A 17203-nucleotide genomic window follows, 5' to 3' on the forward strand; every position below is an offset into this window, starting at 1 on the left:
CATGGTCTGAATGCCATATCTTGTGACGGTTAAGAGTCAGATCTTGACATCAATTCTACAAGAGTCATAAGCACCCTTGTTTTATCAAGCAGAGCAGGGATAACATATCTTGCCTCCATTTGCTCTTACTGCATTGCCAACAACCTGCCTGATTTATCTCCTTGCGTTTATTGTTTTTTGTTTAACACACATTAGTGCTTACTCCTTAAAGTGTGTTTAGATAGCATTTTGCCTTTGTCAACTGCCCCTAAGCTGAACTGAAGATAGGATGTACTGTACTTGGACGTAACTACCTTGTCCTCTACGTATGTCTGAACTTCTCATGTCAAACTGAAGACACACAATGTTATGGCCGGAGAGACTGTTCAGAAAAGTGGATGCTTCCAGTACTCTACGCAGTAGGGAATCCAACGTATAAAAAAAATCCATGTGAACTTGTGCTTCATGTGCATTGCATGTGAGGTGAATGTATATTCTCGTTCCACAAACTCTAGCAGTCTCCAGGGTTCTGTCATTAAAAAAGTATCTGTCTTTGGGCAGTCTCATGTCTGATTTACCTAATCTGTCCATACTTATCAAGGAACATGTTCCTGTCACATTCTGAATATTTTCACCTTCTCCATAACATATAGGGACTCATTTACGAGGTTTTGGTGCAGGGGAGCCCTGCAAGGAATCTTGCTGTACTGCCCTGTGTCAAAAGAATTGAGCAGGAACCCACTGTATCAGGGCATTCTTATCCGTTTCCCCTCTTTTGGCACACAATGGGCTGCCAAACGCCAATACAGGCACCCTTGCGCCATGGTGCAAGAGTGGAAGGGTGCCTGCGCTGCAGAAGGACACGTTCTTGCACAAAAACAATCATGAGAGGTGTTTTTCTCTTTCTATGAGTGCCACAGAATGCAGCACACATAGAAAGAGGATAAAACAATGAGAAATAAGGATATTTCTCCTTGTTGCACCTCCCTAACTCCACCCCTGAGGTGACGTTAGAATCTGAACATTCCCAGGTTGATACCTCACATATTTACTAGGCCATGAAAGTCACGCAAAGTGGCTTTGCATGGATTTGTACATATGCTGCGGGACATTGTGTCACCGGAGCATCAAAAAAATGACACTCTGGTGGCTCAAAAGTGGTGCTCGCGGCCTCGTAAATGACGCCCATAGTGTTCTAGCAAGGTCCATGAGAAAATCCTCTTTGACACCAAATGAGCCATATACCTAACCAGTCACAAATATAAAAACCTATATTGGGAGCTTGACAAATGCTGTGGGCATCTGGGCTAGTCTATATTTTCAGAACATGGATCTTCAGCCATTTTTATTGGAAATGCAATTGCAGAGAATGGTTAATCTCAAGACACAACTTCACATTAGGTGTGCATTAATAAAGTAACGTCCAAAGTATTTTTTTGTAAATCTTGGCCTATGTTAGTACGTACTGGGGAAGAAATCTTTATTCTGTGGGGTTTGTAGTGGAAATTGAGTCTCAAACTGTCTGTAGAGGATAGGTCCCGTGCATTGTGGCAGGATTGACAGAGGATATGTGGCAGACGTCTGTATGTAGTTGTAAGAGGAGGGAGAACCAGGTAAATGAAAATTAGCCAAAAATAGCTTCAGAGGGCCAATATGTCATGTGAACTGCAGTCGGGAGATACCATGGTCAGGAAAGTCAGCTGAGTCCGACCCAGTGCATGATTGGGAATGTTAATGCAACTATGCTGTGCGAAGCAGACAAAAAAGCTTTCACAATTTTTTTACACTAATAGACTCAGAAGCCATTTGGCTCAGGGTTGTATCTTGCACATTTCCTGACAGCATAACCTCACTTTCAAACCTGGCAAATGGAAGTAGGATTTTGTGAGACTAATGACGCTAGTATTGTACATGTGGATAGTATCTTCCTCACAAGATATATCATCTCTTCCTTAGGAGAAGATCCTGCCACCTGCACATTAGGTGATTTTTCTCTGAGAGTAAATCGCTTCTGTCATGTGACTAAACTTCATTGCAGTAGTGAGGCAAAACATATGTGGGTTGACTTTCTATAAAATGTAGCTCTATGCTCCAACTGACCATGTTCTAGTAAGAACACTGGTTAGTTGAAACAACAATGGTCTTTTTGTTCATGTTATGGGCTGCCTGGCATTTTGCATTAAATGCTAGGTGGACTCTAGGCTTTCCAATATGTTGTTTTATTTTTTTTATACATTTATTTTTCTCATTTTTTTTGCAGATGCAACAGTTTACATTGAAACCGATAAAAGGCCCCTGATGGGGGCTATGATCATCATGGTCATAACAACATCAGTATGCTGCATCTCATGAAAGAGAAATGACATTAGTCTCACAATAAAACCCTCACAATGGGTCAACACCTGCCGCTCCAAGCCATTTAATCCATATTTAGTGTGTTTAGCCAGCCATCCACATGCTTTCTATACTGGTTTTACATGCTGGGCACACCAGTCCAGATCGTGCCTCCACTGTGACATTGTTGGGCAGCTGGAAGCTTTCCAGTGGGCCACAATATCATGCATGGCCACCAGCAGCACTGTCCCCAGCAATGCCCAGTTTGCATGGGTCCCCCCTGGGTCAGACCAACCGTTGCTAAACGAATCATTAATAACTAGTAAATGTGGCATCGGGTAACACATATATAAATTAGACATACCCACACCACCATCATAAATGGTGTGTAGGCAGTCCCAAATGCCAACCTCAGCCGTGAATTGTGCCATAGGAAGGTGATCGCCACTGACTCCATCTCCCAAAACCAATGGTGGGAACTATTGTAAGGGGAGGTTTGTAGGAGATAAAGGAAGCATGGCTATATAATCATCCTATACAACACTATTATCCCCATGACATTTAATGGAAGTGTCTGCCATTTACTAAAGTCATCATTAATCTTGTGAGTAAGATGGGTAATGTTAAGGGACCACACCAATGTTGGATTCAGGCCCACCCAGATACCTAAGTACTGAAATGTGAGGCGGTGTATTGGGATAGTTGTTTGTAAGTCTATGCAGGCCCATGATGAAGCTAAAGAGACAAGCATCGACTTGGCGGGATTAGGAGTTAGTCCTGAAGCATCCACAAAAAATGTGCAAGATCTGCAGGCCTGCTAGGTATAAAAGAATGCGGTCCGTACAGAGGGAAATGCAGTCTTCATGTCTGGAGCCCATTCCCAATCTTGTACCTGTGTGTCACAGAAAATGAGTCTCCCAAGGGGTTCATACATTTTTAACAACTCTTATAGGCTTTTCATCACCTATCCTGACATGATCATGACTGTCTAATGTGGTGTGACCATGGGAGGCAGAGGATGCTGTGTAATGATATTCAGCCAAAAGCCCCCAACATGTGCGGATAGACAGAATACCATTAAACTTCATGTTCATAAACCCATTTCTGAAAAGGTGTGGCATATTCAGTTTCCAATGCAAGTACTTCTAGCAGTACTCAATTCTGCTGATTCTGTCCAGTTCATTCATTTTTACAGTATTTTTAAGGTAAACCTGGATCATTACCTCTCTTCATGTCTTCTCCTAACTTTGCGTTTCTTTTTATTCACCCACTGCCTTGTGATTGCTTTCCCTCTCCACCTGAGAATTCAATTGCCATGCTGTCTTGGTCAACTTTGAGAGTACCCCGGTTTGCAACATAAGGGTGCTATGTTTTCTCAGGAGTGAATCCGGTGCCTCAGATTCCTTGGACTTTCAATAAATTGGAGCTAGCATGGTAGCTGAGTCAAGGAGTCCAAAACATATATCTAATTCCTCCAGTAGGGCTGGAGTGCTAGAAATGACTTATGTTTCAGATTAGGTAGGAATAAAGCCATGCTTCTTTTGCCAGCCTCGTGAATGGCACACCATGTGCTGCAGTCCACAGATGACTTCTAACCTTTCCATGTCATTCCCGTACTTGCTGCACCATATACTGTGGCCTTACTAGGACCTTAAATATATACATAAAGAATTAGCCAATGTTTCAATGTTTTAGTGGTAAGAGCACATACATACTGCAGAGACTGGACATCAGAACCTCAGTGTGCAAAGTTAAGAAACCATCAGCATCAGTCAAAGAAATGGGGGTGACCACTCAAAAAGAGGCACTTTCTCACATATAGGCTAACATTCAACATCAAAGAATGGCACCTTTCATCCAGTTTTGGAAAGTTAGCTGTTTGTTGTCTGCCAGAGCTCTTAGGAGGTGATAAAAAACTATGTGAAACATTTCTCAAGATACAAAGTGATTTTTCTAAATTGTAATCTTCCTCATGCTTCTTGGACCAGAGTGCATATTTTGACATCACAAAAGAAAGCATATCTGACTTTTATTTTATTGATATGATGCTCTATATAAATTCCACTTACTTGCAGGCTATATCATTAGCTGCCACACTTATAATGCAGAGTCCACCATGACACCGCGTACATTTGTCCAGTTCACATTTGGTTCCCTCATATCGGGGAGGACACACACATTCTACATTCCCATTATCAGAAATTGTGCAGGATTCCGAGTTCACACAATAATGATGGCAAATATCTGCAATGAAAAGAAACATTGCCTTGAGACAATTGCAAAAGTTAAAATATGGAGGGTTAGTGGGAAAAGTGGAGATTGGTACATGCAACTACATTTAATCCAGCCCCAGTTAAATGCATTTAGGTAGCCATCAAATAAAGGCAAGTAATAGAGTGTTTCAACCATGGCACATATTATTTCATTTTTAAATACTCATATATTTCCTATATTGTTGAATGACTAAGAAAGATATTGGAAATTTCAGTTAATGAAGTGATCAAGTGACAAGATTAACCATGCCTCGGGGCTCATATTCAGAAACAATATTCATACGTATAAACCTAAGGATGAATATCAGATATGTGGTGTCAGAACACTGATAAAATTGTCCATAATTACAGCATTCAATACTGACATCCTTAACATCTTTTTGAATCGTGTGCATGAGTTCTATATGGAAGACTTAGCCTGGAAGAGCAAATGTTATATCTTTTTAGGGCTGCGACAGATTCAGTTTACAGTTTCTGCAATAATAATCAGCAATATATTTGCTGTTTACATAAAATTTAGAATATCACCGAATCCAGTCTTAGGCCTACATTCTATTAATACAATAAAGAAAAGAAAGTGTGTTTAGGTTAAGCCACTCGTCAAAGAGAGTGAGAATTAATTTCAGAAACTTTCCACTGAAGATAGATGTGATAAAGTGCAAAAATAGCATGAAATTACAAATGGTCAAGCCATACATCACTGTATGTAGTGAGACTCTATTGTGCAGATCGTCACAGATTGTGTCATTTGTGGGTTGCTGAAAAGATAGATCACATTACTCAGGCATTAACTGATTTATATTAGCTTCCGGTGAAGCAAAAGGTTGTCTATAAGGCCCTCTGTTTAACCCCTTGGGCGCGGCTGCGATTCTGCGCCTGTGCGGCCATTTTAATGAGTGGGCGGGTTCATGATGGCCCCCAGCCGTCATCAGCACACGCCCACCGTGATGCATGACGGACGGGGGCCGTCATCAGCATGGAAGGGGTTAATGCACAAAGATTTTTGTTGATTCCCTCTTGCCTCCCACTTCACTCATATGCTCATTAGCTCTCTCCTATTTGTCATCCAAAGCTCAAAACATCCAGTGTAGGTGAGAGGGCACTTTCTGCCCTAAGACCTCAATTACGGATGTCCTCTCATCTCACTTTTAGGAAAAGTCTAAAAACTTTACTGTTTTGTTACTCAGGATTCCTGCTGGTCTGTTTTTATGAGATGATTATATCTCTGCTCTGAGAAGTCCTTTGGGTGAACACTGTAATTTAAAGCTTTCTAATCTAATGTAATCTATGCTATGCTATTCTATTCTATGGATGGTGTTTATCTAGAGTGGAACAATGGGAGAAAAACATAGGACTACAATGTGCCCAAGTGATCATCTGTGGCTAAGATTAATTCTAGCAGTCATTCCGGCACTTTGTTGTTTGCTGAAGCAGAAACCCCAACTGTGACAGATATACCCCAGATGTGATCGACTGTGCAACACAAGTCAAGCTCCACATCACGTCTGAGGCCCATGTGGAACGTTATGTGTCTAGGGTTGCTTGTGTTCCTGTTTGATCATGACCTACAATGTAAGTTTGGGCTGGACAGTTCCAGTTAGGGGCAGGACCAAGAATGATTTGCATACAGGGGATCTCATTTGAAATCGGCCCAATGATGCTCTTTTATTAGGTGCAAAGTGTGTACTCGCTGATGCTGTGTTGCTGCTCCCCCACTCCGGTTATGGCATTGTTGTGGGTGCCAGTCGGCACTCCTGTTTGTTGTTTGAACGTGAAACAAAATGGAAATATTAAACAAAAACAACACATGGGTGAATAATGATGGATTGGAGTGCAGATCTTAGTGACTTAGCAAGTCCCTGAGATTATTTCAAGCATTCCTTCCATCACTTTATTGTATGCTGTTCTATTATGATGATCTCCACAATCACAACTTCTTCTTTGGAGATCAGCTGTTAGACCTGACCCACTTTGGTGTGGTATCCCCTCTGACATTTTGCCCTCACTACCCTGGTTATGCTGAACCGATTTTTGTTGGTATTAGGACTAACCAATGCTAAAGTGCTTCTGCTCTCTCCCTTAAACATGGTAAAATTGGCCACCCATGATTGGCATATTTAATTAATTCATAAGTCCCCAGTATATGCTACTACTACTAGACCTCATTGTGCCTCCCATTAAATTAGTTCTTTAAGACATGTCTCGGGCCTACCACTGGAGTAGTGGAGTTTTAACATCTGTATGACATGGCAAAATAAACATTTTGCCAGGCCAAAACCTTCCTTTTTAATAGGTCATAAAAACTCATAGTGCAGGAAGCATGGTATTTAAAAAATAGGACGTGTGTAATTAAGTTTTCAATTACCTGGCAGTAAAAAACTCCCAAAGTGGTTTTCCACTTTGACAAGGGTAACCTTTCCATAGACTAACACTGGGTTATCTTATTACACTTAATAAGTGAAAACTTCAGGTTTGGTGCAGACAAAGAAATACTTCCTCCACACATTCTAATTGTAATTTAAAATCTTCTTTAGTGGTGATATCGGATTTTAAGTTACTATTCTGACAAAAACACTTTTAGAAAGTTGGCATTTTCCTGCCTCAACAAAATATGTCTTTCTGCCGGTGTCCAGGGTCACATGACTGTTAATAGCTCTCTTATGGTGTGATGTATATTCCTTCCAGACAGTGCACCAAAGGGGCAGTCAGTGTGGGGGAAGGGTGTTCTTCTCCTGAGTAGGATGAGCTGGGGTGGTTGTACACAGCCCTTCCTAAGCTTTAAAGGGTAGCCTGAGTCCTGTCCTACCAAGTACCTGACTTCTGAAGCTGCCTCTCATATCACTGGCAGAAACAGCAATGATTGGACCTGCCTGCTCTTTGTCACCCTGGCCAGATTGGAGCCAGACCATGTGAAGGGGAAGAACAGATCAGAACCGGTTCTACACACTCTGAACCTCTCATCAGAACACTCCTGTACTGGAGAAGTTTAAGAAGAAGGATTGCTTTGCTGTCTGGAGAAGGAAGACTGGACCTGTTTACCTTGAACCCAGGACCCCATAAGTGACTGTTGAATGACTTCCAGTTTAAGCGATAGGAACCCACAAAAACATCCAGAGGCCTTCCCTGCAACTGCCCAGCTGACCAGCACTAACTATACCTTCTTAGACCCTGTTACTGGTCTCTCCTGGGGTCAGTCATGATCCCCAAGAGGTGCCTCCACAAGTCCTTGAGCCTTAGCTGGTGTCGCAGTGCACTCCTGCAACCTGCAAACTGCAAGAACTGGACTCCAGAGAAATATCCAGAGGTTCTGGACTCTGCATACAAAAAAGCATCTCCCAGTCTCCTCACAAATGCAAGCAGATGTCACTGAGGATGAGGCGGAATCTGCATCAGATCGCTGCCGCGACCTTCTGAGCTACATATAAAAGATTTCAGCTGCACAGTTCTCTTCGTGTGGACAACAACCCACCTAGCTTACTTGCCAAAGCAGAGATCTGACTAGCACCCAATCTCCATGCCAGCAAAGATCATATCACCAGCGCATAGCTCCAACTAAGACTTTTTGCGTGGAACTCAACTAAGTTAGAAGGGAAACTTTCAACCAAGGCTAGGCTGGTCCTGATACACATTCCATTGCAATCCGCCTGAACATCTGACTTTAAACTGGTCCAGTGTGACCAGTTAACCAAGATAGGAGATTTGTACTTCTTGGCCTTACTTTTGCTTCAAACTTTAAAATCTGGTTCTAGTTACTGTATTTTTAACGTTTGGGGTAATTTTATGTTACAATTTACTTTGGATTTTATTGTATTGAATATTCACTTTATTACTGTTTGTGTTGAATAAATTCTTTACACATTGTCTCTCAGTTAAGCCTCACTTTTCTTTTTGTCAAACTACCAGAGGGTTGGTGCAAGCTTTTTTTAGTAACCCTGACAAGGACTGTGTTTATTAATTGAATGGGACTGTTCGCTATCTTAAATAATAACCCAATTTCTTATATCTGCCTAATGTGAACAGAGACTATAAAAATATGTGTTGTTTGTTCTCTTTTTGTGAAGTTATAAAGCATGCACAAATTGATGGATGGAAGGCTTGAATTAATCTCAGCAACTGGTAATTACGTGGGCCGCATCCCAGTACATCGCTATTTTGCACACCACAGCACTTCAGTGTGGACCCAGGTATATGCAGATCAGTCTTCTCGCTGCTCCTATAGAAGCTGTTTAGTCAAAACTGCCAAGCCAGGTCCTCATTGAATCAGAGCACAAGCAACCCAGGATCAGTTATGCCCTTGTTATGAGCTTGTCAGCTGGGTACAGCATGATTCCAGTGACACATTATGCACAGGACCCATGTCTGGGCACACTATTCCCACTTAGAGTGACATACTAAAGTATACAAAAAGTGACAGATGGATTGCTTAAATTAATCTCAGGCACTGGTGATTAGTCAGCTCACATCCCAGTACTCCGTTATTTTGCACAACATACCACCTCAGTTTGGACCCAAGTTTATGCAAATCAGTCTTGAGACTTCTCAAGCTGGGTCCAAACTGAGGTGTCATGGCTTTCAAAATAACGTAGTAAAAGTTACTACAAGCTGAGCATTATATGTCGCTATTCAGAGTTAGGCCTTTTACAATGATTGGTTGGTCACCTTTCTGTTACCGATTGCTGTGTTTGTGTGTGAAATTGGTACTAAAAGGTGAAACTTTTGCTCTGACAGTGTCAACATGACTACAAACGAAAAAATACTTAAGTAATATTATCACAAAATGTGCTGCAATATGTTGCATAACTTAAGTTTTCTTGACACATAAGTTAGTAACCCTATAAAAAAATGTGGCCTCCCCGATGCATACTTCCAATGGACCTTCTTATAATTCTCCAATGTCAATAGTAGTTAAGAAATATTTCTTCTAACTGAGAACCCTGATATGCTTCTTTGTGAATGGGGCCTATCTGGAACTAGATGAATTTCTGAATATGAGACTGCAGAGACACTACTGTCCTTTTGTCACTATATTTGGTATTTTTCCAACATTTTACTTCAACCGATGCCAGGTGGCCTCTGCATCTCTTCCAAGACTGTTTCTATTTTCCACCAAGGATTACATAGTTTTTTTGTAAATAATTTAAATGGGTACATATCTGCTAGGGATCTAAGATCCCAGGTGACAAAGTTGACCGTCACTAAAATGAGGTCAAGTATAGAATGGTTCCTCCTTTTCAGATATGTCAGCACAAATGAGGAATATTCTATTTTTGTAACTGTTTATCTGCATCTGTAACTGACAGTTGCGAAGACACTCAACTATGCTCCTGTTTCTGTCTGGCTGCATTTCTAGGACTAGTGTGAAAATATGTACAGTGTGCTCAGGTAAATCCACTAATTTAAGAATTGACTGGGCATACTGCTTTGTAGTAAGGAATGTTACGAAGAAAAAAAACGGCATTAAAAAAGATATTAACATTTGGAAATATGAAGGTAATCTTGTGCAGTAAAATGTCTTCATGCTAAGGCTTCCCGTTTGATTGAGTCCCCTCGGCTGAAAAGAGTGCAGACAAAATTAAAAAGTTTATACAAAGACCAGTAATAATATTTTCTGAAATATTTAATGCTTACTCTGAAAATATATATGAGGAACATTTTTAAATTATTTCATATAGCATTGTACTGGTAATACCATATTTTGTACTCCTACTTTTAAAATGTTCGTTAAACAAAATACATATATATTTTGTAAATACTCTAATGGAGGCGATGTAGCTTGCAGCAGCACGCACAATGTGGTTTTCCAAGATTCATGATTTTGTTTACTAAAAACTAATTTTGTTTAATCGAATACACATTTTTCTTCACTGACCTTAATACCTTTGGATATTTCCTGCGATATTGTTGCCATTATTTGATGTTGTCAGAACATTTTAGTTTTACGTTTAATTTAAAAAAAGTTGTGTACTTTCCTGCGTAAGTTTGACTTCTGTTCCACAAATAATCACCAGTGCTTCTTCAAACTTAAATTATTTAGCAGATGGCACTAACTGCAAACTCTGGCTACCGAACGTTGAAAATCTGTAATAACCCTGCTCCTTGTGTTTACTTCTATATCATGCGCAGAATATGATTATATTAATGAGGCAGCACCTTTAAAAGCCTCATATATTGAATCATTTAGTAAGTAAAATGCACAGGAAAACTATAACGATATATACGGAGTTAAATATACGACACATAAACTAGAAAATATTCGAGGCGTAGATGCATTTTATAAACATGGTGTAGATTGGAGACCTCCAAGTCTGTTGGCGTTAAAAATGTTGCAATACATGTACAAAAAAAAGGGGGAGAGCAGGAGTGTGGAAACAAAAAAAACGTAGGTATTCCTAATTTTGAACTGCTATGTTTTGAAACAGCGAACATACAACAAAACTCTATCATGCTAAAGTCATAATACATTCTTAATAGCATGTCGATAGAGCTCTTCTTTAGTGTAATGTCTTTATTGCCCAGTTAAGTTGTAGTCAATATATCAGTCTTAGAAGGATAGAAGGCTGAGTTTGTTTGAAGATCACTACCGTTTGCAGAGATGATTGTTAAATATCCTGAGGGACCTCCCAGAAATATGCATTAAATGGCTTCAATAAATTTCAGTCTGATCATATTTTGTTATTTTTTGTCTTTTTAAGGTTTTTATTGCACAACAAAAACAGTAAATGGAGGTCTCTGAAACTGGACCAGATTTTCTTTTAACCCTTGTGATGGTGTTTGTAAGATCTCAATTTGCTTTGAACATGGGTATGAAAATCAGTTTGGGGTAAATATATTTACCCACTTCATTTGAGGATGCATAATCGGCTTAGATTCTGAAGGTGGAGCCCGAGTCATATTCATCATTAGAAGCACCTTGTAGCCGGGGTGACAAAAGCCATCCTCTCTAGGAGCAGGCCAACATCAAAGCACAATTCCTGTGATAGCCTTTGAGAGCCACTTGACCATCACCTGCTGGCAGTTGGCAAATTCCAAGGTAAATGTGCATATTTGTCCCTTCTTAAAACTTCCTATTTTGTAAGACTGACAAATGTCTTGACTTATTTATTTTGGCCCATCTGCTTGGTGTTCTGACCCTCTTTGTAGGATAGCTGCATTAATTCTGTTGCCACATTATCACATAGGTACTATTTTAAAGGTGTGAGTTGTTTTACGGCCAATTCGTAAATCAACAGATAGAACATATGTACATGTTAAGATGCTGATCGTGATGCTGAGAGGAAAGGATTTCTTACAGCATACGGAAACCACTGAAGTGAATTAAAATATTGATGTAACAGCTATGAACAGCATTGATTTGACTGTGCACTTTCACGTATATAATTATGCATTGCGTCACCAACATAAGTGTTATTAAAACCCCCGTTTGACGAGGGTATTTTCTCATTGCCTTTTAGCTCCCATTTTGTCATGATGAAGATTTCGCTATTAGTTACATATATGGGTTGCAACATCAGCAATCTGTGTTCTTTGATCTGAGCAGACTCAACTTGAAGTATCTTGGACATTATTATAAACAGCCTACCATTATACCCCAACATGAATGTACAGCCAAGCCTTGCTTTTGTTTAGCTCTCAGTATTCCAGGTTTTTCACACTGGGAGCACTGCAGCATTACCTCATTATCATTGCTAGAACCTTGATTTTGCATTCACTAGATATATCTATGTTTGTTTAATTGCGATCACGTCGAATTACATCACATGGTCCAAGGTCTATTTTTGTCTTGTATTACTAAGGTTACTAAACATTAATTAATGGAGAAAAAAATTGGATTTACTTTTTCAATGCATAAAACCAGACAGTCACTAGTGCATGAATCTTCTGACTAATCAAATTATTATGTAAATATGTTGATAGGAACCATTCTTCCTGTTCACCTATATGCCAGTCATCTTAGACAACCAAAGCCTTACTCAACTCTAAGGGATTCTCACCAAAATAAGGTTTGTTTTAAAAACATGTATGAAGCTCTCATATGGAATCTTGTGTCTTATTCAGACGTTGAAGGCCATGAGAAAACCACCAATAAAAGCAGTTAGACAACATTTGTCTCCTGGATGGTGGAGCAATTGCCAAATCAACCCACAGGAATACTTTGTCATTGGAGCTCACCCTAAATTAAGCACAGCCAACCCAATTCATCCCCCACAATAGTTTGCTTTACGCACAACCAGCAGCCCTCCATGCAGGTAAGCTCGGTGGGGTCGGGTGAGTCAGGGGGATGTCAAAAGACGACGGAATAGGATGTATTTATTTAATTAATTTTCCCTATTCAGCTGTCTGTCGACTTCCCCCGCCTTGCCCCCTCACCACCAACGCACCGTATTTACCTGCACAGACCGCCGCTGTGCACATCTCTCTGTTAACCCATTGTGCAGTTTGCAAAGACAACTTTAAACAAAATAGATCAAACCTGTTTGAATCTCACTATTGAGTCTCATGCCACTTTTTGATGAGACTCTTACAATGCATCAGAGCTCTCTAAAGCAGACATAAGGCATGGTGTCACTGCAAGAAAAAGCTAAAGGAACAAATAAAAAAACATTTAAAAAAATGAAATGCAAAGTTTTCGTTCACTGTTAGAAAATGCTTGTAAACCAAAAAATGTAAACAAAAAAAGCTTTAAGTTCCTAAGTCAAGTCGAACACTGAAAGGTTATTTTTTATCAAGAATAGATTTATGTCCAGGGAAAGATGAAACACCTGAGAATTTTGTTAAAATCTATGCAAAGACTTGCGCAGTACACATCCCCTTCATGCATTCCAAATGTGTGTACTGGAGGCATGGAACATGGTATCTCATTTACGTGACATTATTAAATATTAAAGGCGCCATTTATCAGAAAATATTGCAAATTACAAATTGAGGGGTATATTCACAAGAACGTGCGATAACTACTGCAAGAGTAGCATAACGCAACTTTCAAAATCGCAGCCCATCGCAGGGCAATAACCCTGTGTCATCGTGGAATTCACAACAGTGCGGAAGCATGCGATAGTCATCAGATAACGCGTAAAAAATCAGCGAGAAAATCAATACAACGGCGTAAAAATGCGAACCCAAAAAACCATGCGATAAGGCCAATGGCGGTATAAAAATCAGAGAAAACCAACCACAGGCCTGCAAATCGAATGCGTCTGGCGGGAAAAAAGACTATAAAAGAAAAAAAAAACATTTCAAACTGTGTAGCACTATGGATGCACCCGGACCGAGAGCAGAGGACAAGCCAAACCCAACAAGCCCCCCGGAGGACCAGTATTGAAGGGCAAGGACAAGAGGAAGATGGGGACAGTCCTCATGAAGACCGGATCATCGTCACGGATGTCTCTTGGTCTGGGTTTGGGGGTGGACCCAGGGGGGGTGTTGCGGGCCTGGGTATAGTGTTGGTGGGTGTTGTGACCCTCTTTGGTGTCCGTGCTGCATGTTCAGTTGCTCCACGGCATCTGTTTGTCTTTAGGTGCGGCTCTAGGTTGTGCTCCCTTTTGTGTTGCAGACTGTGGTCCGACTTTACACCACGTCAGAGCAGGTGTAAATTTCCTGATGCTAACGCGACTTATCGCTTGTTTTGTGATTTTTTTCCGCGGTTCTGTCTGGTCATTGTGAATGTTGTGGTGTGTTGTTGTTGCGGATTTTGGCACAGGAACGCCTACTCTGCATCTTATTAGCGATATTTGCGGGGGTCCTCTGTGGTGAAGTTTTTTACGGCTGGTAACCTGGGAAAACTGGTGCTGTGGGCTGTTAGCGCCTGCTTGTGAATGGTGGGGTAAATTCATCACGACTTTGGCTGCAATAAAGGGCTGTTGATTCAGCGATAGCTCCTTGTGAATATGCCCCTGAGTTGTTTACACCTCTGCATGTATATAATTTACAACTGTTGAACGTCAAGTACACCACTGACATGTTCTGCCAAGTCCAACTTCCACATAAATATTCAGAATCAATGTGTGTGTGTGTCAGTGTGTGCGAGTGCCTCTGTGTCTCTGAGCAGGTGTGCGTGGGAATCGTGTTTAACGCCACCTTCGACCACCAAGCATACTTCTTTTCTGTGCACATTTACAAGCTCTTGACGGTGCTATTCTTCTGTGACAAGGTTTTCAAATCGCGCTTTGTACATCTGCCCTCACTGCATGTTTCACTTTGTCAGGATTAGCTCTATTCAGTTTGAGCAGAGGACTCTTTGGTGTGTTTGACAGCTAGAGATGGCAGTAATGTCACCTTCAGAGATAAGAAGATTTTGTTCTATGTGTTATTTGTCTGACCTTTAGAAAGGGTAGACATTTGCAGAGATTAAAACTTGACATTGTGTGATCAGAAGGTGAGGATTCAACCTGCTTTTCCAAGTCTCAAAAATGATTCTGACATTAAGAGCGGTATGTGCCAGTATATTTAGTGAAATGTGTACAATACTTCAGATGTAACAAGTTCATAAAGACCATTGCTTGAAAATGCAATACGTTATCATGGGAGTTTATTAAGTCAGTGTTAATTACATTTGATAAAAAAATATGATGACATTTGTGTTGATTTTATTCCTTTATCCCAAACACACACAAAACTGTACAGAAAATGATATAGGGAGAAAAATGTGTAAATGTTTTTTTTCTATAAATTGACTTATGGCATATTGAATATTTTGTTGTATCTGTCAGGTGTCTTTCTGTTCTTCAATATATATTCAGGAAAGTAATTAATGTACCCTCAATTAAATGAGCGAAGTTTACAGGACATTTATATATTGTAATAGGTGAATCATTTATCTTTTCCAAAACGCTAAGATTTTTTTTAAATTTCATGTGCAGTGTGTAATCGAAACCAATTAGATAGATTACTAACATTTTAAAGTCACTTAAATTAGCTTTTAAAATCACAAACACTGCTTCATAGGCAAAAACTTACATGGATGAGCATAATGGTAAGATTACATTCACACGCACGAAACAAAAACTTTGCCAAATCCCCTTTTGGCCTTATGTTAACAGATGAAGCAAATTCACCTTCACATAGAGCAAGGTCGGGGGTCACAGGTCAAACATAAGACTTGCCCATTAGGAGCTTTGTATCGGATCCGGCTTCCGCAATCTTAGTCAAGCATTTCAAAGTGGTATTTCTAAAGTTTTCAGCAGCTCTGCTGTTTCCAGTATGTGTTACATACTAGATTGACACAATCTTTCTAAATACTTTACAGCACTGAAGAGAAAAATGCATTTTTTGGAGGGGAGAAGGCAATCTTGACCACTATAATACCCTACGTAAGTTAAATCAGTTGCACTTAGGAGGGTCAGTGAAATAAAAAGTCAAAGTGGCAGTCAAGTAAGCATGCAGCCCCGCGGTGGTGGCCCTAGACCGGTTTAAAAGGCTACTTCTGTGGGTGGCACATGCAGTGCTGCATGCCCACTGGTAGCATTTCATTTACAGGCCCATGTTTATGGGACATCACTTTAGAATGGAGTTACAAGCAAATCAAATATGCCAAACAGGCATAAACCATCATAGCATGTTTGGAGGAGAAAGCACATGCACTTTTTCAGTGGTAAAGTGCCCAGAGTCCTAAAGCCAACAAAAAGAGGGTCAGAAACATATGCGAAGAAAGTCAAAACATGTGGAGATAGCCCTGATGAAAGGGTCAGGTTCAACATCAAGGTACTGTAAAAACTGTTTATCAGAGTTACTTTCATGAGTGCAAATCTATCTTATCACATACTTTACTACAGTCCCCTTGGAGTGGAATGATATAAATTAACTTCGCAGTTGATAATATTTTACCGGAAAACAAAATATGTTCAGGTAACCAAAACTCAGTTACTAGGGGCATTCTCTTTGTTCTAGCAACTGAGGGGAGAGACTGACAGCAGACTATATCACCCAGAATCACTTTGTGAGAAGCCCCACCTCAATGCAATGAGCCTGAATCAAGGTGATAAGATCTCCCACTGCACAGGATGAAAAACTCTTCTACGGGGGGATTCTGGGTTTCTTGGCAATTCTGAGGATAGCTGTAGATCAGGCTACATAACCCAGAATTCCTGGGTGAGCCTGTGTCCTGAGGAAAAGACCCACCTCACTCGGGTACTACTGACTTAAAGTGCAAAAGGCCACCTGATTTGCCTTGAGGAAAAGAACATCTTCATGTGTTGCTGCTGACTATAATTGCAAAGGTACCCTTCTGAGTGGAACATGAAGTCAGCTACCAGTGTTATTTTGTTTGAGGAAAAGACTACCACACTGGGCAGTACCTGACTCAAAGTTCCAAGGACTCCCCCTGTGACTGATGCTCTTTGGCACACCTGGGAAAAACTCATGTCAAGGTAAGGGCCACCTGTCTTTGCCCAGTGCTTTTTTGAGCTATCATGTTTTACTGGGCTCATGGCAGCATTTCAATTACACCAGAGTAATCATAGTAATTATGCGAATTCTATGTTAATCTTTTACAAGTTATTTATAATCAGTCCCATTTCCCTAGTTAAGAGTAATTTGGGGGTAATAAATCCTATCGCACATTCAGCGAACTCGAGAGGCCTAACATACTCGTCATTTGATTTATGCTGCATTTAGCTCAAAAT

The 17203-nt window shown here is 40.4% G+C and overlaps 1 protein-coding gene across 1 annotated transcript in view; it reads right to left on the reverse strand.

Annotated features, from left to right (window-relative positions):
- The window catches only part of LRP1B (LDL receptor related protein 1B), a 3812342-nt gene that overhangs the window by 103997 nt on the left and 3691142 nt on the right, over positions 1 to 17203 (reverse strand). The window contains exon 86 of the mRNA XM_078683424.1: positions 4383 to 4557. Coding sequence (XP_078539550.1) covers positions 4383 to 4557 — 175 coding nt within the window. The remainder of the gene's footprint in view (positions 1 to 4382; positions 4558 to 17203) is intronic.

Source organism: Lissotriton helveticus, chromosome 3_1, assembly GCF_964261635.1.
Source record: "Lissotriton helveticus chromosome 3_1, aLisHel1.1, whole genome shotgun sequence".
Lineage (NCBI taxonomy): Eukaryota > Metazoa > Chordata > Amphibia > Caudata > Salamandridae > Lissotriton > Lissotriton helveticus.